General features: G+C 40.8%; 1 protein-coding gene across 2 annotated transcripts in view; it reads right to left on the reverse strand.

The window, feature by feature from the left end:
* Positions 1–5,983: 5,983 nt before the first annotated feature.
* The window catches only part of LOC141210760 (interleukin-18 receptor accessory protein-like), a 30,460-nt gene continuing 12,433 nt past the window's right edge, over positions 5,984–24,010 (reverse strand). Inside the window, exons 5-10 of one of the 2 annotated variants that reach the window (XM_073664762.1) lie at positions 19,780–19,848; positions 19,054–19,183; positions 16,384–16,541; positions 12,797–12,940; positions 10,476–10,664; positions 5,984–7,463 (exon numbers count right to left, since the gene is read on the reverse strand). In XM_073664762.1, the coding sequence (XP_073520863.1) occupies positions 7,141–7,463; positions 10,476–10,664; positions 12,797–12,940; positions 16,384–16,541; positions 19,054–19,183; positions 19,780–19,848 (1,013 nt within the window). In that variant the 3' untranslated portion in view covers positions 5,984–7,140. The remainder of the gene's footprint in view (positions 7,464–10,475; positions 10,665–12,796; positions 12,941–16,383; positions 16,542–19,053; positions 19,184–19,779; positions 19,849–24,010) is intronic. The other variant, XM_073664763.1, reaches the window with a different exon arrangement.

The raw sequence follows: 24,010 nt of genomic DNA on the forward strand, positions 1-24,010 counted from the left end.
CTTGGATCAGAGACCCCGTGACATCATCGCAGGGTCCCGATCGTTGCCATGGTGACCCGATGTCGTCATGACTACATTCGGGTCACCAGGCACTAGTAAGTTAGTTAGATCATGCACAGTGCATGATCTAACTAACGTATGTCAGTGTAGCCTGACCGTTGCAAAGCATAGCAATGATCCTGCATTACTATGCCTTAGGCCACTATCAGTATTTGGTCAGTATTCGGTCAGTATTTTTTCTCAGGAGTGGGAGGCAAAACCAGGAGTGGGTGATAAATGCAGAATTGGTGCACTTGTTTCTATTATAGCTTTTCCTTTGTTCCTAACCTGGCATGGCTCCCACTCCTGAGAAAAAATACTGAGCGAATACTGACCAAATACTGATAGTGGGGCTGTGGCCTTATAACTGCAATCAGACTGCTAAATGTGAAAGGCTCATAGTGGGACAAAGTAAAAAAGCGCAAAAAGTAAAAACAAATTGTAAAAATATTTTTTTAAAAAATCAGAAAATAATACTAAAAATTATATATATATATATATATATATATATATATATATATATACACATATATACAGTATAGACCAAAAGTTTGGACACACCTTCTCATTTAAAGATTTTTCTGTATTTTCATGACTATGAAAATTGTACATTCACACTGAAGGCATCAAAACTATGAATTAACACATGTGGAATTATATACTTAACAAAAAAGTGTGAAACAACTGAAAATATGTCTTATATTCTAGGTTCTTCAAAGTAGCCACCTTTTGCTTTGATGACTGCTTTGCACACTCTTGGCATTCTCTTGATGAGCTTCAAGAGGTAGTCACCGGAAATGGTTTTCACTTCACAGGTGTGCCCTGTCAGGTTTAATAAGTGGGATTTCTTGCCTTATAAATGGGGTTGGGACCATCAGTTGTGTTGTGCAGAAGTCTGGTGGATACACAGCTGATAGTCCTGCTGAATAGACTGTTAGAACTTGTATTATGGCAAGAAAAAAGCAGCTAAGTAAAGATAAACGAGTGGCCATCATTACTTTAAGAAATGAAGGTCAGTCAGTGTGAAAAATTGGGAAAACTTTGAAAGTGTCCCCAAGTGCAGTTGCAAAAACCATCGAGCGCTATAAAGAAACTGGCTCACATGAGGACCGCCCCAGGAAAGGAAGACCAAGAGTCACCTCTGCTTCTGAGGATAAGTTTATCCGAGTCACCAGCCTCAGAAATCGCAGGTTAACAGCAGCTCAGATTAGAGACCAGGTCAATGCCACACAGAGTTCTAGCAGCAGATACATCTCTTCAACAACTGTTAAGTGGAGACTTTGTGCAGCAGGCCTTCATGGTAAAATAGCTGCTAGGAAACCACTGCTAAGGACAGGCAGCAAGCAGAAGAGACTTGTTTGGGCTAAAGAACACAAGGAATGGACATTAGACCAGTGGAAATCTGTGCTTTGGTCTGATAAGTCCAAATTTGAGATCTTTGGTTCCAACTACCGTGTCTTTGTGCGACGCAGAAAAGGTGAACGGATGGACTCTACATGCCTGGTTCCCACCGTGAAGCATGGAGGAGGAGGTGTGATGGTATGGGGGTGCTTTACTGGTGACACTGTTGGGGATTTATTCAAAGTTGAAGGCATACTGAACCAGCATGGCTACCACAGCATCTGGCAGCGGCATGCTATTCCATCCGGTTTGCGTTTAGTTGGACCATCATTTATTTTTCAACAGGACAATGACCCCAAACACACCTCCAGGCTGTGTAAGGGCTATTTGACCAAGGAGGTGAGTGATGGGGTGCTACGCCAGATGACCTGGCCTCCACAGTCACCAGACCTGAACCCATTCGAGATGGTTTGGGGTGAGCTGGACCACAGAGTGAAGGCAAAAGGGCCAACAAGTGGTAAGCATCTCTGGGAACTCCTTCAAGATTGCTGGAAGACCATTTCCGGTGACTACCTCTTGAAGCTCATCAAGAGAATGCCAAGAGTGTGCAAAGCAGTCATCAAAGCAAAAGGTGGCTACTTTGAAGAACCTAGAATATAAGACATATTTTCAGTTGTTTCATACTTTTTTGTTAAGTATATAATTCCACATGTGTTAATTCATAGTTTTGATGCCTTCAGTGTGAATGTAGAATTTCCATAGTCATGAAAATACAGAAAAATCTTTAAATGAGAAGGTGTGTCCAAACTTTTGGTCTGTACTGTATGTATATATATATATATATTTTACTGATAAATTTCTAATTTTCTGTAAGAAATTTTTTTTTTTTTTTTTTAAAAAGTACACATATTTGGTATCGCCGCATCCAGAACAACCTTCTCCATAAAATTGTCACACTAGTTAACCCCTTCAGTGAACACCGTAAAAAATATAAATAAAAAATGAAGCAAAAAACGATTCTTTATCATCATACCACCAAATAAAAAATGGAATAAAAGGTGATCAAAAAGTAAATAAAAATGGCATTTCTGAAAATGTCATATTGTCCTCCAAAAAATAAGCTGCCATACAGTTCCATCAGCCAAAAACTAAAAAAGTTACAGCATTCAAAATAAAGTGATGCAAAAATATTTTTTTTCTATAAAATAGTTTTCATGCGTAAAAGCGCCAAAACATAAAAAAACTATATAAATGTGGCATCACTGTAATCGTACTGACCTGAATAATAAAGCTGCTTTATCAACTTTAACACAGACAGAACGCCATAAAAAAACACGAAAAACAATACTTGAATTGATGGGCTTTGTTCATGGTGCCAATAAAAACGTCAATTCGTCCTGCAAAAAACACTTACATTACTCTATAAGCAAAATATGGAAAAATTATAGCTCTCAAAGTACGGTGTTGCAAAAAAACTAGTTTTTGCAAAAAAAAGCGTCTTTTAGTGTGTGACAGCGGCCAAAGATAAAACTCCTGGAATCGCTGGAATCGCACTGACCCGAAGAATATAGTCATCTAATCACTTATACCGCATGTGGAACGGCGTAAAAAATAAATAAAACCAATTCTTTACCTGTTGATTTGTTCATTCTAGCTCCCAAAGATCACAGTAAGGCTTGGAGCACATTTATCCTGCAATGAGCGCTTACACCAGGGTTTCTGTGTAAATCTCTGAAATACGTGATTCAGACGGAACCCCTGGCAGAAGATTTCCTATAATGAGGCAGATGGAGGCACTGTGGACCACCGTCTGCCCTATGATCCTGCAGTGTCCATCTTTTTAGGCGTGCATAAAAGTGACGTCAGCCACAGTTTTGTGCACTTCCTAAAAAAATAAAACGCTTAACAGAGGCCTGACGGAGTCCTGAGTAACTCTGCAGCCTCATTATAGTGAATGGATCCTTTGTGGATTTCATCTGTTACGTAACTCGGAGATTTAGATGGAAACCCCGATATCAGTCCTCAGCGTAGAGCGCAAGATAAATGTGATCCAAAACAGAAAAGCAAAATGGCTCCTTGCCCCCCAAAAGAAATCCTGTGAATTCTGCACTCCCAAATCCAAATTCCCCCCTCTCTTCTGAGCCCCAGTGTACCTAGACCATATTTAGTGTCCACATGTTTGGCATTTCTGTAGAAATGAGAGCCCGCCAAATTTTCAGGTGCATGTCTCCAGAAGCACAAGCTGGGCGTAATGTACTGGTCACTACAAAGGCAGTTTGCAATTTTCACTCAACATGCATTGCTGCTTGATTTTAGAAAACACCCATGGAGTCAAAATCGTCACTACGCATGTAGATAAATTCCAAAGGGTTATAATTTCCAAAAATGGGCCCGTATATGGAGTCTACAAACTATTCTAGGAAAATCTGCGCTCCAGGAGGCAAATAGCTCTCCATCCCTCCAGAGTCTCGCCGTATGGCAAAGCAGTATTATACAGCCACTTATGGGGTATTACTACATTCAGCAGAAATTTTGGGACACATTTTGGTGCCACTTGTACCCATTTCCCAGAGTGAAAATGCAAAATCTGAGGCTAAAACAAAACTTTGGTGGTAAAAATGTAATTATTCTTTCTTCACCGCATAGTCATATAAAATTCTGTGAGGCATATGTGGTGTCAACTTGCTCACTGCATGCCTAAATAAATTAATTGAGAAGCATAGTTAGTAAAATGGGGTCTCTTATGGGAGGGTTCTGCTGTTCTGGCACCTCAGCGGCTCTGTCAATGTAACATGGCACCCTCAAACCAGTCCAGCAAAATATGAACTCCAATATGGCGCTCCTTCCATTCTGAACTTTCCTCTGTGCCTCAAAAGTAGTTTTCAACCACGTTATGGGGCATCGGTGTACTCAGGAGAAATTGCACAACAAATTTTGGGGTCCATTTTCTCCTGCTATCTTTATGAAAATGAAAAAATTGTGAGCCAGAACAACATTTTTGTGGGAAAAAAATATATTTTTTCATTTTCATAGATCAACGTTGTAAAATTCTGTGAAGCACCTGTGGTTTCAAGGTGCTCCCTACACATCTAGATAACTTCCTTGATTGGTCTAGTTTCCAAAATGGGGTCACTTTTCCAAACGCAACACGACACCCTCAGACCATTCTATCAAAGTCTGCGTTGCAAACCGCCACTCCTTTTCTGAGCTCTGCTGTGCGACCAAACAGTAGTTTACCCCCACATATGGGGTATCTGCATACTCAGGAGAAATTGCACAACAAAGTTTGGGTTACATTTTCTCCTGTTACCTTTGTGAAAATAAAAAAAAAATGGTGCAAAAAGAACATTTTTGTGGGAAAAATTTGTTGTTTTTTTATTTTCACAACTCTACGTTATAAACTTCTGTCAAGCACCTGAGGGTTCAAGGTGCTCACCACACATCTAGATAAGTTCCCTGAGGAGTCTAGTTTCCAAAATGGTGCCATTTGTGGGTGATTTTTACTGTTTAGGCACATCGGGGGCTTTCCAAATGTGACATGGCATCCCCTAGTTATTCCAGCAGGAGAAATTGCACAACAAATTTTGTGGTCCATTTTTTCCTGACACCCTTGTGAAAATAAAATAATTTAAGACTAAAGTAAAATTTTTGGGAAAAAAGTTAAATGTTAATTTTTTTCTTCCACATTCCAAAAATTCCTGTGAAGAACCTAAAGGGTTAATAAACTTTTTGAATGTGGTTTTGAGCACCTTAATTAGTACAGTTTTTAGAATAGTGTCACTTTTGGGTATTGTCTGTCATATAGGCCCCTCAAAGTCACTTCAAATGTGATGTGGTCCTTAAAAAAATTGTTTTATGAATTTTGTTGGAAAATTGAGAAATTGTTGGTCAACTTTTAACTTTTATAACTTCCGAACAAAAAAAAATGTTGTTTCAAAAATTGTGCTCATGTAAAGTAGACATGTGGGAAATGTTTTTATTAACTATTTTGTGTGACATATCTTTCTCATTAAGGGCATAAGAATTAAAAGTTGGAAAATTGCAACATTTTCAATATTTTCATCAAATTTCAGTTTTTTTTCAGAATCAGTGAGATCCATTGAAGCGTTCCAGAGTTATTACCTCATAAAGTGACAGTGTTATGAACTGCTACAAGCACTAAGGAAAGATAGGAAAACTGTCCCTACAATAGGACTAAGCTGATTCCCAACGATGCAGCGGGGGACCTGTTCCTTGTGAACAGACCCGCCTAAGTCCTCGGCTAGTCTGAACGCAGACCTATAGATATAAGGGAGGGGTCCCTACAAGAACTAAGGACTGGGATATAGTTGGACACCTCCTAGCAGAAATTGTAGCAAAGACAAACAAACAAAAAGTACTAGTGGTCAAAAGACCAAGCAAACTACAGAGTTAGGTACAAGGCACCTGGCTAGCTTAAGAGTAAATGTAACACTGAAGTCCAGCAAGGCCAGAAGGGCGGAGCTGGATATATAGGCAGAAAGTCATGTGACCAGCAAAATAGAAAAAGAACTAATTTGCCTGGTCATTAACGTGCAAATAGCCTTGGGAGGTAAAGGGGTTAATAACATCCAAGAAAAGAAAATAAGATTTTTACACTTTTATTGAAATAGGTAAAAATTATTTTATACATAACTTAAAAATGAGGGTTAGACTTTTGACTTGTTACAGAGAAATGTTTGTTTGCGAATCACTCACTAATCTTTTTTAAGTAGCTCCATTAGTAAAGAGGCAATGATCCAGTGGTAATACATTGGGTTTCCCTGGAATAATGTCCACAATTTTTTAGCACCATGGTGTAAGTCTTCCTCTTACAGCAGTGTGATTGGAAGTTTTGTACCTAGCTGGAGTAACTGGAGTATATGTACTATGTTCTTTTATGTAAATGGGATTTCTTCCACAGAATAAAAGTAAATAATAGGTCAATTGTGTTTTGTTGAAATTGTACCTTATGTGTTATGTTGTTGCTCCATTAACAAATGCATAATGGTTCGTACATAAACATCATGTTTTAAGCTATCTATGCAGTTACAAAAAACATTTAGTGCACAATCTTTTATAATCATTACATGTCTTTCTTAATAATAAAAATAATAGAAGATACTGATGTCCATGTGCTTTGCCATTTTAAAAATTAGAAGAGAACCAATATCTTCACAATTTTTGAGCTCTGCTAGTTGCTTCCAACCTTCCCTGCTTTCAATGGTAGTAGATGATTTTTAGTTGTTTACTTTTTGCTTCATTTTCTAAATAAGTCAAAGTGTTTCAATGTATTTAGATTTCACAAGAAATCAATTGACCATTGTGTCTATGAACGATTTCTGATTTAGTCCTTTAAGTCCAGAAATATGTCCAGTAGATTGCCCATAGCTGACTATGAATGCTCCTATATATTAGCAGCTACTTTTCTGTGATGTTTTTTGGTGACGCAGGACCCTAACAATTATTTTTTTTTCATGTGCAGAGCATCAAATACAACTATTAAATAATACTGTAAAGACTCCCCTGTATGTGTATTGTATACTTGTTTTAGTTGATGTGCAATTTTTGACCATTGTGGCTTCTTCTTCCTCTCCGATATGATTCCCAAAGTACAGACGTCATTTCTCATGATGACTATTGCTTTACAACAAACATCTGTTGCTATATAATGGTACTTAGGGTTATATTTATTATGATGAATGGTTTATTTTTCATCTTGATGACCACTTGAATGTTTTTTAGAGCACAATAAAACCTATTTTACCTGTTTTTTTTAACTGGCATATAATATCTGATCCGTTTCCAGAATTTTGAAGTATGAGCAGATTTACTGTTAATGTCGCCTTTCCAGGAGACTGTAGGTAGAGCTCTCAGAGCTTTCTTCACTATAAGTGGAATAGTCTCTGGTTCTTTAAAAGGCTTGAGCTTAATCAGAATTAGCTTCAAGTTCTCCTGTTCTTCCAGAGATCGTGTAATAGCAGCCTGGAGCTCAAATAGTCTTGGGCCTGTGATATATCTCTGAGACAATATGAAAATTGCTCGCCTGCTTCTCTTAATGATCTTGGCAATATCTTCAACATAGGCTAGAAAATAAAAGATGAAAATGAGAATCTCTGATAATTTATGGAATAAAGTGAGTTTAACCCCTTAATGACGGAAGCATTTTCAGTTTTTGCGTTTTTGTTTTTTGCTCCCCTTGTTCCCAGAGCCATCATTTTTTATTTTTTGGTCAATATGGCTATTGGCTATGTGAGAGCTTATTTTTTGTAGGACGAGTTGTACTTTTGAACAATGTCACTGGTTTTACCATATCATGTACTGGAAAACGGGGAAAAAATTCCAAGTGCGGTGAAATTGTCAATAAAGTTCAATTCCACAGTTGTTGTTTTTTTTTTTACCACGTTCACTGAATGCTAAAACTGACTGGCCATTATTATTCTCCAGGTCATTATGAGTTCATAGAAACCAAACATTTATAGGTTATTTTTTATTTAAGTGGTGGAAAAAAAAGGTTGATAAAAAAAAATGGCGCCATTTTCCAAGACCCGTAACGTCTCCACTTTTCCTGATCTGGGGCCGGGTGAGGGCTTATTTTTTGCGCGCCAAGCTGACGTTTTTATTGATACCATTTTGGGGTAGATCCGATGTTTTGATCGCCCGTTATTGCATTTTATTGCAATGTTGCGGCGACCAAACAAACGTAATTCTGGCATTTAGAATTTTTTTCTGGTTACGCCGTTTACCAATCGGATTAATTTTTTTTTTATATTGATAGATCGGGCGATTCTGAACACGGCGATACCAAATATGTGTATGTGGGTTGTTTTTTTTATTGTTTTGTTTTGAATGGGGCGTGAGTGGTGTGATTTATACTTTTATATATTTTTATTTTTTTCAGATTTTTAAAAACTTTTTTTTACACTTTCTGGTTGCTTTATTAGTCTCCATAAGACACTAGAAGCAGCACTTTCCTGATCGGCTCTACTACATACAAGTGATGAGCAGATCGCCTGTATGTAGCAGATTTGCTCACTTGCTATGAGCACCGTCCACTGGGTGGCGCTCATAGCAATCTGGACTTGACAACCACAGGGGTCTCCTGCAGACCCTTGGTTGTCATGCTAACCCATCGGTGACCCACAATCATGTAACGGGGTCACCGATGGGCGGGGTAAGTGACAGGCTTCCGGCGCGGCGGTGTTAAATGCCTCTGTCAGAGATTGACAGCGGCATTTAACTAGTTAACAGCAACGGGTGGATCGCGATTCCACCCGCGGCTGTTGCGGCCACATGTCAGCTGTATAAATTGCGGTCTTCATTGGTTTTAGTCAACGCGTTTCAAAGTTTTCCCAGTTTCAGGAGTAGAACAATCAAATAAACATAAAATAGAAACACGTCACCAATTCTGTATTTATCACCCACTCCTGGTTTTGGCTTACACATACTGATGTGAAATTCTGCCAAAATAAAACCATGTGATCTTGGCCTAATGGTGCTGTACACACCAGAAATGCGGAAGTTTTATTTTTCTATGGATATTATTTGGATTTTATAATTTACTAATAAAAGAAAGTTGGAATTTTATCTCCGTTTGAACCATATTCATTCCTATATATTCAACCATTTCTTACCCCTTAAATTTCCTGTAGTTTCAGCAGCGCCTCTTCAGTGGTCTCCATCAATAGCAGAAGTAATGATATTCCATTGATTCATGCGATCGCAACAGCCAGTGACTTGCCTCAGTGGTAGTGATACTTGAACATGCTCGGATAAGGTGTTATCCGAGCACGCACGGGTCCTAACCTAGTGTCTCCGGCATGCTCAAATGCTATGTTCGAGTCGCCGCGGCTGTTCGACAGCCACAACACATGTAGGGATTGTCTAATAAACAGGCAATCCCTGCATGTGTTGTGGCTGTCGAACAGCTGCGAGACATACAGCCGCAGCGACTCGAACATAGCATTCGAGCACGCCGAGATACTCGATTAGAACCTGCGCGTGCTCGGTTAACCCCTTATCCGAGTACATTCATGCATCACTACTGAGTGGTAATATGGCAACATACTAGCATAACTGCTAAGGCCAGTGATTAGCTGCATTGGTTATATGACTGACTGATGATACAGTATCATATCCATTACCAGCAAGATTTACCAGAGAAGAGGCGTGATTCAAGGGCTAGTACTTTAATTTTTAACATTATTTACTTTGTTCCCATTCTAAAAATTCATTAATTCACTAAAAATCTTTTTAAGGGAATCTGACACCAGGTTTTTGATACCTAATCTGAGACTAAAATAATGTAAGGGCAGAGCCAGCTGTTCGTGAAAATGACAAGGGGTGCTTACAGCCGTCACTCAGGCTTTTGTTACCCCATCTAAAAACAGCATGATATAAGGGAAGAGACCCTGATTCCAGCGGTGACATTTACTAGCCTGCTCGCTTTAGCTATGATAAAATTACTGTTTTATCAGCAGGAGATTATCACTTGAAGACTAGTAAACCTGATGCCATGTAGAACTCCTTATTCGTGACCTCTGTATAACCCCACTAGCACACATAACTGTCCTATGCACGATGTATACAGAAAGCTGCCAATCAGTGGTGTCTGTGGGCGACTTTATACAGAGCTCAGCATTCAGACAACTGGTAGGTTTGCAGCAGATAAAACAGTGATTTTACTAAAACTGTATAAAGCAGCCCTTTAAGTGACACCTCCCTGGAATCAGGGTTTCCTCCTCTATATCATGCTACTTTTAAATGGTGTATCAAAAACCGGCGGCTGTAAGTACGTTTTGTCATTTTGTCAGTCAAAATCCTGGAACATACTTACAGCCGCCGCTCACAGTGCTGATATTGGTGCCTGTATGACTGACAGCTGGTAGCTCCCAGGAAGAAGACAATTAATTTTCTCCTGAAAGCCGTACTTTCAGTATGGCAACTGTGCACCTTTCTAATGCTATTTACCTACAGATTAACCCTACATCTGCAGGTTAATAAAGTTATCTGATCTGACAAGTTCCCTTTAAGTAACAATATTTGCCCCACATTGAAATGCACTGACAGCAAATATAATAACCCAATATATGTCTCACCTCCTCCTGGCAAAATATCTCTTTCCAGGATACAGAGTTTATAATTAAAATTGTCCTCAAGAACGCTTGGTAACAATTGTGTTGCAAATTGCTCATCTTCATAGTTGTCAAAGTAGCTTTCCATTTTCTCTTCACTAAACTCAGATGTCTGTGTTGCATATGAAATAAAGGCATCAAAGTCTTTATCATCTAAAAAAAATAATGATATGAATTATTTCGGTAATTACTGTATATTCTGTGCAATAAAATATAGTAATTTCAAGTATTCATCAGGAAAATTTCAATAATGGTTTTAATGCTAATTCTTCAAATGATTATTGAAGGTCAAGAAACTTCCAGAAACAAAAGACATTCACCTGTGATTAATTGTCGGTGTCCATGTGACATGAATTAGCCAATGAATGATGATGTCAGTGTTTTAAAAAGCCACATGGTAGGCCCTGTTCCTTTGTCACAATGGTTAAGACAAAGGCGCTGTCTGAGGACATCAGAACTGCTATTATTAGCAAACACAACTTCCAAAGGGTATAAGGCCATTTCCAAAGACCTTGGTATCCCAGTTTCAACAGTGCACAATGTTATTAAGAAGTTTGCCAAGCATGGAACTGTCAAGAACCTCCCTGGATGTGGGGGAAATTGGAAAATTGGCAAGAGCTGTATTCAAAAGTTGGTGCGAATGGTGCAAAAAACACCATGTCAAACATCCAAAGACCTGAAGGCCAACCTGGAACAGTCTGGAGTCATGGTTTCAACAAGTACCATACGCCACACACTAAATCAAGCAGAGCTTTATGGGCAAAGGCCTAGAAAGAAATCATTGCTGAAGAAAATACAAAAAAGAAATGACTGATCTTTGCCAAAGAGTACCTTGACAAACCACAATCCTTCTGGGAAAATGTTCTGTGGACAGATGAAACAAAAATATAGCTTTTTGGCAATGCAAAGCAACAGTTTGTTTACAGATGGCGCAATGAAGCTTATAAGGAAAAAACACCTTACTAACAGTTAAGCATGGTGGCGGATCCATAATGCTGTGGGGTTGCTTTGCAGTGTCTGGTACTGGAGGCCTTGACCGTATCACAGGAATCATGAAATCAGAGAATTATCAAGAGATTTTAGAGTGTAATATCCTACCCAGTGTAAGAAAACTTGGTTTGAGTCGAAGATCATTGGTCCTCCAACAAGACAATGACCCAAAGCACACATCCAAAAGTACACAGGAATGGTTGAAAAAGAAAAATGAACTGTTTAAAATGGCCAGCAATGAGTCTTCCTGACCTCAATCCCATTGAAAATCTTTGAGATGAAAAGAAATCTGTCATTGGGAAAAAGAATCCTGCAAACATTCAAGAGCTTGAACAAACTATAAAGGAAAAGTGGGAGAAAATTCCAGCTGAGAAGTGCAAGAAGATTATAGATGGCTACAAGAAACATTTGGAGGCTGTCAGCAGTGCCAAAGGGTGTGCAACCAAGTATTAATTAGGGGTGCCTTTATTGCTGCACAAGCTGTTTATTCTGTTTCTTATTTGAAATTGCAACATGGAAGTTGAAAAACAATGTTTTATTATTTTATTACTTTTGACCATTGAATAAAAAATCCTGAGGATATAACTTTGGTCCATTTCCATTTATTTCTGAAGATATTGTACAGTCTATGAAAAAAATGAAGGGGTGCCAATAACGATGAGCAGCACTGTAAGTCATAGGAAGCTGAATAAATTGATACCCAGATATCTGCAATCTGATGACTTATTTCAGAGATATCTATGTTTTTCTGATATGTAAATGTGCTGTTAAAATCTGTGGGCTGGACACAGATCTGCATGAGAAGCTGCCTCCAGGGCTTATTTTAAATGAATGGGGTCATCACTAGTGTGAGACATATTAGATCAGAAAAGCAGACTGTCAGTCAATACATACTGGTATCGTCCAGAGAAAAGTAGACAATGGTCCTGATGCTGACCCGTTTTGTTATCCCTTGGCTCATATGTCCAGTCAGCAACTACTCTACGGTCTGGCTAATGAGTGACCCGGACAATGAGATTCTAATTTATTGGTGCAATGTGGATGAAAACTATATTGCTAAGAACCCATGGATCCCATTGACTTTATATGACGGTCTTCCTTATGTGAAATAGATGCAACATTTCTTGTAACTCATTAAATCAGAGTTATCATCTGTCTCTGCAGTTTTAGAGGAAAAAGGCAATAAAAACAATGAAAACTTAAAGGTTAATGGTGATGTCTTATATGAAATCCAGTATAAGTGTGACTTGTGTGCAGTATCTATTTATTTTACAGGCAAGGAATGAATATCTTACCTCCAATAGTCTCATCCTTTGACAGATAATGGCGATAAAGCAAAACTATTTCAACCCAGTATAAATATACTGTCCCAGCACCCAGGAGCATGATCAGCAACAACATTACTGATACACACAATATAGTTCTCCGAAATACTATATCTGATGGGAGAAAATTGTTAAAGTAAAGTAAGCAAATTGTCTGATTAGACCCTTTTCTACTCAGGAACAGCACAACAGTAAACATTTGCTTCTAGAATAAATTAACATATGGATGGAGGTGTAAATGATTCCTTCTAAAGCAGTTTATGAAGTCTTAAATTGAACCTGACACCTGATAAATGCTACCCAATCCATGGGCATTGTTACATATAGGCAGAGACTTGTCAACCCAGGGCAGCATGCAGGGAGAAGCAGCAGAGGACTTGCCCGTCCAACTAGTCTACAGCACGGCTTGGTCCCCTGTGAGTTTAAAAGCATGTTCTTCTCTGAAGCGTTGCAGCGTTTTGGAGTCAAACATACCTGGTAGAGTTTATACAGCCAGTGCCTGATACATAATGCTCACAGACTGGAAGCATGTATAAGCTGACAGGCTCACTTTAAGGCCACGGCTCCACTATCAGTATTTGGTCAGTATTCGGTCAGTATTTTTTCTCAGGAGTGGAAGCCAAAACCAGGAGTTGGTGATAAATGCAGAATTGGTGACTTGTTTCTATTATACCTTTTCTCTGATTGTTCCTCACCTGGTTTTGGCTCCCACTCCTGAGAAAAAAATACTGACCGAATACTGATGGGGCAGTGGCCTAAAGCAGTTATCCTGCTGGAAGAATTTTTTTTTTTTGTAGGGAATCTGTCAACAAGTTTTTGCTGCCCCATCTGAAAGTATGTGATAAATAGGAGGAGACAGAGTTAATAATGGTTTTAAAATTAATATTGTTTATTAGACACCGTCCTCAAAACATCTACTATTGGACCCAGCAATTTTACTAAGAGCATTTACCGTGTATTTAATTAGTGCTGTATTGTTTGTTGCTTCCACACTGTATACAGTGTGGTGCGCATGCGTGGTGGGCCACCTGTTGTCCCACACGTGTCCAGCCATCTATATACCTCCTGTACATGACCGGGAGCAGCTCCTGCATCTGCGCATGCGTGGTTGGCTTGTCGGCTCAGGCGTACTTGTGACTCAGTGGGCGTGCTGCGCATGCGCCGTCAGAGCACTCTCCCCTGGTCACGTGAACAAGCGCGTGATGTACTTCCAGTCACGCAGTCGGACACGTGACTCCATATCTGGGATATTTAAAAAGGCCCTGCTGGACGCCACAGACACCTTGCCCTTGATAAAGTGTCACCACAAAAACACAAAACGCACAAAGGGCTTCTATCCATCCTCCCTTCCAGTCCACCTGGCTCTCAACCCCACAGTGGTAAGGTTTGCCCCCCTTCTCATATCTCATTAAGCAACTTTTGCTTAGATTGCAATCCATTTTTATGGGTCATTTAGGGGGGTCACCTTCCATATTAGCACTTGCCAGATACATTGGATGTTATGAATTTCACGTGGTGTTGACTGCTTCTGGTTGACCTATTGTTTATTTGTCTTAGGCTGTGTTCACACGATGCGTATTTCATGCGTTTCCGCGGCGTTTTTGCAGTTGCGTAAACGCCGCGGAAACGCATGAAAAACGCATGGTAGAAGGGAAGCAATGTTCCCCAATGGAAATCCGCATGTGCTGTGCCCATGATGCGGATTTTTCCGCAGCGTTAACGCTGCGGTCAAAAATCCGCAGCATGTCAATTAATTTTGCGGAAACGCGGCGATTTCGCCGCCATTGACTTGCATTAGAACGCGCCAATTCCGCAAGACAGCATTTGTACTTGCGTAATTGGTGCGTTCTAATGTGCGGATGGTACCCGGGTGTGGAGGAGAGGAGAGTCTCATCCACACCCAGGTACCATTAAAAAAGCTGTAAAAAGAAGAATAAAATAAAAAATAAATGTATTCTTACCTTCTGTCGGCCCGCGCACCGCTCCCGCTTGGTTCCCGGCACTTGCAGTGAGTTGTAGGACCTGCGGTGACGTCAGAGTCATGTGACGGGTCACGTGACGCTGACGTCGGCAGGTCTTTCAATTCAAAGTTGCCGGCAGCCGGGAGAACGGAGTGAGCAGGACAGCGCGGGCCATCGGAGGTAAGTATATACACTCTCTCGGTTCACACTATATAAATCCATGCTGTTTGCATGGATTTATATAGTGTGACCTAGTTGTCAAGCACTTTCCAGGTGATGCTAACATCGCCTGGAAAGCGCTTGTCAATCTGCATGCGGAAACGCATGTGAATCTGCATGTGGATCCGCATGTATTCTGCAGGAAAAACGCATGCACAATCTGCATGCGTTTTTTCTGCCAGGGAGATGCAGAAATGATGCAGAAATTTTCTGCTTCATTTCTGCATCGTGTGCACATACCCTTACCATACACTTCTTTTTAGTGCCTAATAAACATTATTAATTGTTAAACCATTATCAACTCCGTTTCCTCCTATTTACCACATGTATCTGTTGGAGTTGGTCTTTTCAGGAGATTCACTGCACATAGGTGGTGTTGAGCTTCACCTGTTGATCTAAATATGCAACTGGCAACCTTATTATTTATTAAAACGCAATGATGTAGGTGCAAAGACCCCAATTCCAGCAATGTATCACTTACTTTACTGGGTGCTGCAGTTTTGATTAAAAACTGTTTTATCTGCTGCAGATCTACCAGTTATCTGAATGCTCCACCCTATACATTCCACCCACACCACTGATTGGCCGCTTTCTATGTACACTGGGCATAGGCAGAAAGCTGCCAATCAGTGATGGGGTCGTGGTTGGACTACCTGACAGCAGGTAAGTAGTCCTCTAGTGATAATCTCCTGCTAGCAAAACTGCAATTTTAGGAAAACTACAGCATGCAGCCCAGTAACTGACAAATTGCTTGAATCAAGGGCCCTGCACCTACATTATGCTGCTCTCAGATTAGATAATAAAAACCTGATGATAGATTCCCTTTAAATGTGTCCAAGAACATGTTAACAATAGATATACAACAACTGTAAGATGTCACCTTTACACATTTATGTCCCTATCAATACATCGGTGTGCTAGGCAGTGTGCACACCCACCACCCATGACAAGAATCTGCCCCTTGCCTATTTTACCAGTTAGTGCAGACTGCACTTACCCAATCCCTTGTAAAGACTAATTCAGATGTCTCTGCAAATCGGTCAGAGATCGGAGCCCAATGCATGGACTGTCCAGGGGTCTCCCAGCCAAAGCGTAAGAGCTTCATAGAAATAGATGAAGCAGTCACGCTCGGGTCATGAGAGCTACGGTTAGTCCATGCATTAGCAGTCCATGCTCGGACCAATTGGCATGGACATCTGAATGAACCCTTACTGTGGGAGAAAAAAAGTTGCCAGACTAGGATAGCTGGAGCTCTTACTAGCCATTAATAGTGTTTCCTTTCATGCCATAAATGTCTATAAAGAAAATACCCATTAAGTGTATGGGCAACTTTTTTAATCCCACAGTTATATTTGCAAAGATATTCCCCAAGATTACCTGCTTCTTTTCTGGACAACTTGACTGTAGATGTAACATTGCCCACTGAATTCTGAGCAGAACACTGATATATTGCATGTAGATCACTGTTTGTTACACTCTCCAGAGGCATTGTCAAGATACATTCATATTCAATTAGAATCCTGGTTGTATATAAACTGGAAACAAAATATAAAAGAAATTGCCAACGCATCAAAGTTACTTTATCGAACACTTTTGAAAGATGTCCAATGACGCGGGCCAGGTACTTTATGGACTTATGTCTTAGAGTATAAAACCAAATTGTTGTTGTTGTCCCTTTTTCCAGATTCAAATGCATTAAAGAGGTTCTCCGGGACTGTTATATTGATGGCCTATCCTATGAATAGGTCATGAATATCTAATTGGTGGGGGTGGGACATATGGCACCCCTACCATTTAGCTGTTCCCGATGCTAGCAGCGGCCAGAAGTGCTGAGGAGTTGCACAGCACCATTAACTGTATAAAGGCCGTGGCTGGATACTACACATCTACCCCCTACTGAAAAAAATAGACAGTAGATATGCAGTACTGTGATTGATGAGGCTGTACTGTGCATCTCTGCAACTGAGCACTTCCGGGTGGAGGCACTGATGAAAGTTTGATCAGAGTTTGATCACAGTGTGATCCGATTTTCCAGGATGAAGAGAAGATGGAAAAAAAAATAGCCCTTTTCTCTGTCCTGTCAGTCCGTGATAATTACACTGCACGCGATATCATCCAAATGTGGCCCAACGTTTGCCATTGACTTACGTGGTCGAATACGATCCAAATATTGGATGCAAATCATACATGCTGCAATTTTTTCCTCTGACAGACTCAGTCTAAGGAAAAAATCGGACATGTGAACAGCCCCATAGAATACCATTGGTCCAAGTGTGATTCTATGTTTTGTCGGCTCACACTTGGACCAAAGATACGGTCGTCTGTAGATTGGAAATGATATGTAAATGTCCAAGCCTACCCCTTTAAGCTTCTTTTCATTCAGTTCTGTGAAAGAGGAATCGAAATCCCACAATACACTAACTTCCTAACTTGTGTTCATTAAAGAGGATCTGTCACCAGGTCAAAAGTGGCCATTTTTTGCTCTTTTTATTCCCTCTACTCCACTGAGTATTTGTTTTTTTTTTGTATTGTCTTGTTTTGTTTTTTTTTAAATCCACCATGCAGTTCCAGACATATGGGTATCATAGAGTGCCTTGGGACTGTGGGCGCTAACCAGGTCCCTAGAACTAGGGGTGCTCTAGTCTATCCCTGTCCCTCGGATGACTCCTGAAGGTGGAGATGCTGGGTTCACGTGCCTTGATATGCTTCTATATCAGCCGCTATAAACTAACCAGACAAACAAGGAAAGACGGACAGAGATAAATGAAAACAACAATCATACAAAATACACTCACTAAACAACCGAGAAGAACACAGGGGAGTTAAAGAAAGGAGAAACCAAATAGGAGAGGATGAGTATGTGCATACAAACAAAACTACAAGCGACAATTTCATGAACAATCTCCAAGTGCCAACTCCAGCCACGAACTACACCTCCAACTCCAGAACCAGGCAGTAAGGACTAACACTGGCAATCCCTAAGTGCCAGAGTCGAACATATATAGCAGAGGGGAGTGGCCAAACACTGAGCAGCTGAGACAATTCATGTAGGAAAGCTCCAGGAGCTTCGACTGTACTGTTTAATAAGATGGTGAAATCCTTCTAACCAGTGCAGGGGTTTGTGAAAACAGATGCCGCCATCTTCTGGCCCCTCTCTTTCACAATATCTCCATGACAATGGGCCTGTTTATCTACTGCAAATTTGTATGATTTTTTATAAGGGAAAGTGGTTCATAAGATTCTCTAGAGGCGTGTCCAGGTATATTTTACTCTTAAATGCTGCGGCATTTCAGGGTAAACAGTTTGAAAAGTTGACAGGGAACTCTATAGAGAAATCTGATTAGTCTGGGCTGGTTCCTGGCTTGATTTTCTCCGCCTCACTCCAGTTGATTGACAGGTCTCTCCATATGTGCACAGCAGTGTGGGAAGAAGCAAGCATCATTAGACTAGTTAGGTCTCTCCATATTTTTCAATTTATGTTTTCTCCAAAATGCCTGTGTTTGTGAGTAAAATATACTTGGTTGTAATCATGCAGCCAGGCTCAGATTCTAGCTGCCAGTGGTTCGAGCAGCATGAATATAATGACAACATTAAAGAGCTATTGTAAGTGCGCTGGAACTCCCATAGCTGTAAGATAGAGATCTGTACATGTTCAATGATTCTCTGTTGCAGAAATAAATGAGGGTCCTTTAAATGCCCCCCCCCTATCTATTAGATATTCATCGAATATCCTGTGGACGCACCATAAATGTATGTCCTAAGGTAACTTCTTTAGGCAGGTTTAAATTCCTGGGTTGAAATAATATAACAAATATGGTGTAATGGAACTAAACAAATGAGTTGTTAGATCTGATAGAAATGGACCTGTATGTACATAACATAATGGTCAAATTTACCACTGCATAGTTGTTGTAAAGTTTGGATTCATAACCATTAACCCTTCCCCCTCTCATCACTTTTTCCTATGTCTTGCAAGTGATATAATTACTGATTTATACTCTAGCAAATAAGCAACGTTACAAGAAAAATTTAATGTTGTTCACTTACCAAAGCTCACGTCCACCAATAAGGGCAGACTGTTTTTTGCTTTCAGGGTGCAAAACTGTCCATTTTATTATTGGATTAAAAGATCTTTCATATCCAAAAATAACTTTGCAGATTAATTTGAAGGGCTTTCCTGATTTAAAAAAAAATTGTTCAAAGTCCATAAAATGAATCTACAGCATAAGAATTGTGAATATTCATTAGCTAAACTACTGGCTGTAAGATACGTGCTCAGTGGCATAAATTGTAAATGTCACAGTTAATTCCTAATAAAAAAGAATATTTAGAGCTATTAGCAGGAATGCTTTTTTGTGTTAAGAGGCCTTGACAAAGCATTGGGAGATGTAAAGTGACTGTCTTAAGTCTTGTGATTCTGTTTTTTAAACCACCAAGAAGATTGTAAAGTGAAAGATCCTTTTTCTCGTTTTCCCTACACATTCTGGGATGTCAATCACTCTGCTGTGGGTTTCATACCAACGCACTGTTGGAATGATTGTCAGCAGTCCCAGACTTGTCCAGGTACACCATGCCCCATTTAACATCAGTTGTAAACCTATTGAAGGAGCAATTCATGATCATACAGGGATCATTAAAGATGGTATTAAGAGGCTATTAAAGCCCTCCTAAGTAACAGTAGCAGAATGCCCATACAAAACTGTCCTCACTAACTCCAATTCTATTACTACTAAAAGCAAATATGATTAAAATAATTAACTGTAAAAATCTTACCAAATTCTGCTTCTATTTTGGTCCCATTGGATGGACCCGAAATTTGAGGGGGTTGTTGTGCATCTGGGACTGCAATAAAAAGATAAGCATGCTGCACAAAAATCTTGATCATCCTGTATGTACATAAAGTTACTAGGCAATTGAAAATATGCTAAACGCAGGACCCTGGCAGTCCGTGGCCGCTATACTGGAGTCCGGAGAGCCTCCTTTTACACACCAACACTCAATAATGGTGTCACATCAGGCCTACTGATCAGCAGAGACACCACAGATGCCGGGTGATATTAGTAGGGGTCTGGTTAGGTGGCCAGGGACTGCCAATGTACTTGGTGTACAAGGGTCTTGCAAATGTTTTTGCTTAACTCTAAGGGCCCAGTCAGATGGACTGGCCAGCGGCTCTCCTGACCCGAGAGTGACAGCTGCATATAAATACAATCTGTCATGCTCAGGTCAGGAGAGCCGCCAGCCAGTCCGAACATTGTGATGCGATTGTTGTCTGTTATACGGCCATCTGACTGCACCCTAACACTAATTTCTTTCTTGTACAGTCCATTTCTAAAATTGTCATACGCATGAGCAATAATGTTTATTTCCAAAAAGGGAAGGCCTCCTTGGCTTTTTTTTTTACATTTCTGCATTCCTGAGAACTGCAGATAGAAAAGCTGATGATATCATTAAAACACAAGATACTGCACTACTTTCAGAGCTGATTAGTATCCCATAGTCTGTATAGAAACAAGAGAAGAAATGCAGCATGGCGTTCTGTCTAGAGGGTTAGAGCTCAGCGATTGACTTCTACACTCTCAACCGAACATCAATTTTGCAGTCAATAACAGAGATCAAAAGCAGCGGCGGAGACTCAGTGCTGGACTTGGGGGCAGTGTGGAAAGTGAATTTTTTTTTTTTTTATAACAAACTGCGCCCTGAATTTTCATAAATGGGAACCATGCTTTAAGCCAATGGGTTAATGCAGACGACTGTATTTTTGGTCCGAAAGTGATCCGACAAAACCTCGAATCGCACTTAGACCAATGTTATTCTATGGGGCCATAAACATGTCCCATTTTTTCCAGAGTTTGAGGAAAAAGCATTGCAGCATGCACGGTTTGCATCCAAAAATTTGGATCGCACTTGGCCATGCAAGTCAATGATGATGACATCTGAGTGCAGTCTGATTTTCACGGACTCACAGAACGGAGAAGATGGAGAATTTTATTTTCCATCTTCTCCACATCTGAGAAAATCAAATCACACTATCATCACACTCTGATCAAACTCTGATCCGAGTGTGATTAGTATAATCGGACCAATTTTTTCAGTTGAGAAAACTGCTGATGCTGCGGCTTCTTCTTCTCCGGCAGGTGAGTCTTATTTCCGACTGTGCAAGAACAAGCGGGGGAGGGAGGGAAGGAGAGAGGGAGGCTGCATGGAGAGGCACAGGCCGCGGCCTCCGCTCTGGACGCTGAGCTGGGCCCGAGCATCGCAGCAGTGGGCGGATAGCGAGTGAGTGCAAATCCCACTGCACCACTGGCGGAAGCAGTGCTGTGATCTGGCCGGTACCGGCCCGGGACATGTCAAGTGGATCAACCCCTCCTCCTCTGCTACCGCCTGACTTCATCTCTGCGCCCCCTCCTGTCACATTCCCTCTGTACTAGGGAAGTGCATAACTAGCAATCCCTGACATGGCCAGCTCCATTGTGACACTTCACAGCAAGTACAAACCTCTTTAGTGACTTGTGAAAAGTACAGGCCTGCAGGGGTCACAGGGTACAGGCTACCACCATGCCTGCCTGATGGGCACAACTATCAACAGCACCAGCATTGCTCCATTTGATATATATATGCAATCACCATCAACAAAGCTCAGGGCCAATCTTTAGAATTATACGGTTTAAATCTACACTGTGTGCAGAATTATTAGGCAAATGAATATTTTGATCACATGATACTTTTTATACATGTTGTCCTACTCCAAGCTGCATAGGCTTGAGAGCCAACTACCAATTAAGTAAATCTGGTGATGTGCATCTCTGTAATGAGGAGGGTTGTTGACTAATGTCATCAACACCCTATATAAGGTGTGCTTAATTATTAGGCAACTTCCTTTCCTTTGGCAAAATGGGTCAGAAGAGAGATTTGACGGGCTCTGAAAAGTCCAAAATTGTGAGATGTCTTGCAGAGGGATGCAGCAGTCTTGAAATTTCCAAACTGTTGAAGCGTGATCACCGAACAATCAAGCGTTTCATGGCAAATAGCCAACAGGGTCACAAGAAGTGTGTTGGCCAAAAAAGGTGCAAAATAACTGCCCATGAATTGAGGAAAATCATGCGTGAAGCTGCCAAGATGCCATTCGCCACTAGTTTTGCCATATTTCAGAGCTGCAACGTTACTGGAGTATCAAAAAGCACAAGGTGTGTGATACTCAGGGACATGGCCAAGGTAAGGAAGGTTGAAAAACGACCACCTTTGAACAAGAAACATAAGATAAAACGTCAAGAATGGGCCAAGAAATATCTTAAGACTGATTTTTCAAAGGTTTTATGGACTGATGAAATCAGAGTGACTCTTGATGGGCCAGATGAATGGGCCAGAGGCTGGATCAGTAAAGGGCAGAGAGCTCCACTCCGACTCTGACGCCAGCAAGGTGGAGGTGGGGTACTGGTATGGGCTGGTATCATCAAAGATGAACTTGTGGGACCTTTTCGGGTTGAGGATGGAGTGAAGCTCAACTCCCAGACCTACTGCCAGTTCCTGGAAGACAACTTCTTCAAGCAGTGGTACAGGAAGAAGTCAGTATCGTTCAAGAAAAACATGATTTTCATGCAGGACAATGCTCCATCACAGGCATCCAACTACTCCACAGCGTGACTGACCAGTGCAGGTCTAAAAGAAGAAAAAATAATGACATGGCCCCCTTGTTCACCTGATCTGAACCCCATAGAGAACCTGTAGTCCATCATAAAATGTGAGATCTACAGGGAGGGAAAACAGTACACCTCTCTGAACAATGTCTGGGAGGCTGTGGTGGCTGCTGCACGCAATGTTGATCGAAAATAGATCAAGCAACTGACATAATCTATGGAGGCAAGGCTGTTGAGTGTCATCATAAAGAAAGGTGGCTATACTGATAACTAATTTTTGGGGTTTTTGTTTTTGCATGTCAGAAATGTTTATTTCTAAATTTTGTGCACTGATATTGGTTTACCTGGTGAAAATAAACAAGTGAGATGGGATTATATTTGTTTTTTATTAAGTTGCCTAATAATTCTGCACAGTAATAGTTACCTGCACAAACAGATATCCTCCTAAGACAGCCAAATCTGAAAAAAAAACACTCCAACTTCCAAAAATATTAAGCTTGGATATTTATGAGTCTTTTGGGTTGATTGAGAACATAGTTGTTGATCAATAATAAAAAATAATCCTCTAAAATACAACTTGCCTAATAATTCTGCACACAGTGTAAGCACGGATTGCTTCTCACATGGACAATTATATGTTGCGTGTTCTAGAGTCGGCAAACCAGACAATCTCTAAATCTACACAGACAATGGAACAGCAAAAAATATTGTATACCCACAAGCATTGTGAAATTAAATATTTTAGAAACGTGCACTTTCTCTTTTTTTTCTTTTCCATGTAACCAGACTCAGCCACAGCAACATGTGGCCGGGTACAGCTTGTGATGAATATTCGTCTGATGTTACATAAAGTTTGTCGGATCAATGTAAGCTACTCGCTGTTGAACGTCTCTCACGCTGTAACATGTGTACTATCCTTTAGACAGTGGCATACCGCCAATGGCGGCAGGCCACGCCACTGCTATGGGGCCCGTAAGCCGGGGGAGCCCGTGAGCCGGTAGGGCCCCGAAGCAGCAGGGGAACGAGGAGGATAGGCGAGTATTGGGAGGGAGAGAGGTTGCGGCGGCGGAGGAGCGGGCACACGCAGTAGCCACTACTGCAGCTATCGCGTGTGCCCATTGCTAAAGGGAAATGAATATTCCCTCTTCTCTACTCCCATGGGCATGAAGAAGAGGGAAAATTCATTCTCTTTAGTAGTGGGCAAGGAGGAGCGCTGAGCCGCGGCTCCTGCTGACAGTGCCCGCTACTAAAGAGAATCCATATTCATTCTTCTCCACCTCCATAGTCTTGGCATGGAGAGTAGTGAATATGCTGGCAGCAGCAGCTCACCTCGGCATCTGGGAGCTCGAGCTGCTCAGATGCCGACATGA

Source organism: Phyllobates terribilis, unplaced genomic scaffold (genome assembly GCF_046119375.1).
Source record: "Phyllobates terribilis strain yellow unplaced genomic scaffold, ASM4611937v1 Scaffold_2__4_contigs__length_985480577, whole genome shotgun sequence".
NCBI lineage: Eukaryota > Metazoa > Chordata > Amphibia > Anura > Dendrobatidae > Phyllobates > Phyllobates terribilis.